Source organism: Penaeus monodon, chromosome 25 (genome assembly GCF_015228065.2).
Source record: "Penaeus monodon isolate SGIC_2016 chromosome 25, NSTDA_Pmon_1, whole genome shotgun sequence".
Taxonomy (NCBI): Eukaryota; Metazoa; Arthropoda; class Malacostraca; order Decapoda; family Penaeidae; genus Penaeus; species Penaeus monodon.
The window spans coordinates 34,619,935-34,621,595 of record NC_051410.1 but is presented as its reverse complement, the minus strand read 5'-3'; the positions used below and the strand labels follow the sequence as shown (position 1 = coordinate 34,621,595).

Sequence of the window (1,661 nt, the reverse complement as noted above, 5' to 3'; positions counted from 1 at the left end):
GAAAGTTCAGAAGACTGTAGTCCCACATTACTAACAGGATATAGTTTCCTCATCATATTAGATATCAGAACTGTCACTTACAATACATACAAGGCTCAAGCTGCACATTTACAGAAAATAAAAATAAAAATAAGTCCAATCTTCAAAGAATCAGAAAAATGTACAAGACAAACAAATTTAGATATATTAACTGCTATGCTTAAAGCATCCAAGTTGTATCACATTATAAAATGCCTATGAAATTGAAAAAATCCAGTAACTATTAACTTTAAGCAATCAGCTCAAATGCAGTATGAAGATGTGAGCTACATTCTTTACTAATATATTGTGCTTTAAATAAAGCATAAATGCATGTGCAAAAACTTCACTACATGATTTCAGGGTCATTTTAAAGAAATAATCCTGATATACAAAGATGCTATGAAGAGGCACTATAAGTCATCATGGATCTTTCACCATGGCTAAAACAACTTACAAATTGCTTTCTTTTCTATAATCAAATATCAAAATCTCCATCTTGGGTCTCTGTTTCTCCCTATTGCTGTCACCAAACATTTCTACCTTGATCCTTTTCAGTGAACTGGTAATGATTAAAAAAAATCTATTTGACAGCAATTTATTTGACAATTACTTAAACCAATTCATTCTGAAAAGAATCACTGCTAATTCTCTCTTGTCATTTATCTGCAACAGAGCCCATCACCAATTTCTAAAGAAGTCTGTGTGGTCTACACCATGCCCAGCATTATTTTTCTGTGAGGGAGAGCTCCAGGATGCGCTTTAGTGTTTCCTCCTCTTGCCTTTTACGAGCCTCCTCCTCCTCCTGCTGCTGTTGGGATAGCGACAGAGCCATGGCCATTTCTGAGTCCACAATGCTACCTCCAGGGGTCAAGGCCAGTCCCCCTGGAACAGCTACCTCTGCATTTTCACTGCTACTTATCTCCTCCTGGGATCTTCTGATGTTTGTCACACCTATGCTCAAGGCTAAGGATTCCTCAATGGCCCTGCAAAAAATGGAGAAATTTTAGTGCCCATGCTCTTGTTTACCCTCCTATATTGGATGCCATAATATAATGTGTGTCAAAGGAAAGAATCCTGTAGTTAAGTTCTAAGGTTCCTGTCACAGTCACAATCACATTTGACATTCATCTCTTAATTCTTTATGGAATGGGTTGCTGGCAACAGCGCATTTGAAATTTCGTATGCTTAGGGTATGAAGAAATATTATTCCTGGCAATAAATGACAACCACCTTCATGCTTGGCTGCTGGGAAACATGAGACTGTCAAATTCTTCCATAGATGGTGTTTGCATCAGCTCTTTTCAGAGTTACCTTCATATGAGTTCAAAAATTTTGACACAACAGGCTCATGCTGCTTCAGCTCAACAACAGTAACTGAAAGCCTTAAGGGGAGCATCCAGATGATATCCAACTTCATTAATCATGAGAATATATTTTTATATGTTACTGACCTCTCTGCAGTGTATATTCTCTAAAAATTTGAAGCAATTTGATGAAAAACTGCAGGCAGTATTGAGAAGAGATTTTTTTTATGAAATAAAATTTTAAAATAGTCTCATTTCATTCATAAACTGTAATGTAAAAATTGTAATGTTTATACAATGACTTTTGCATCCCATGTTCAATATCTCTTTAATCTG

At 36.1% G+C, this 1,661-nt stretch overlaps 1 protein-coding gene across 1 annotated transcript in view; it reads right to left on the bottom strand.

The window, feature by feature from the left end:
- The window catches only part of LOC119589173 (ankyrin repeat domain-containing protein 13D-like), a gene marked incomplete in the record, with an annotated part of 44,726 nt that overhangs the window by 491 nt on the left and 42,574 nt on the right, over positions 1–1,661 (bottom strand). Inside the window, 1 exon segment of the mRNA XM_037937768.1 lies at positions 1–1,004. Coding sequence (XP_037793696.1) covers positions 746–1,004 — 259 coding nt within the window.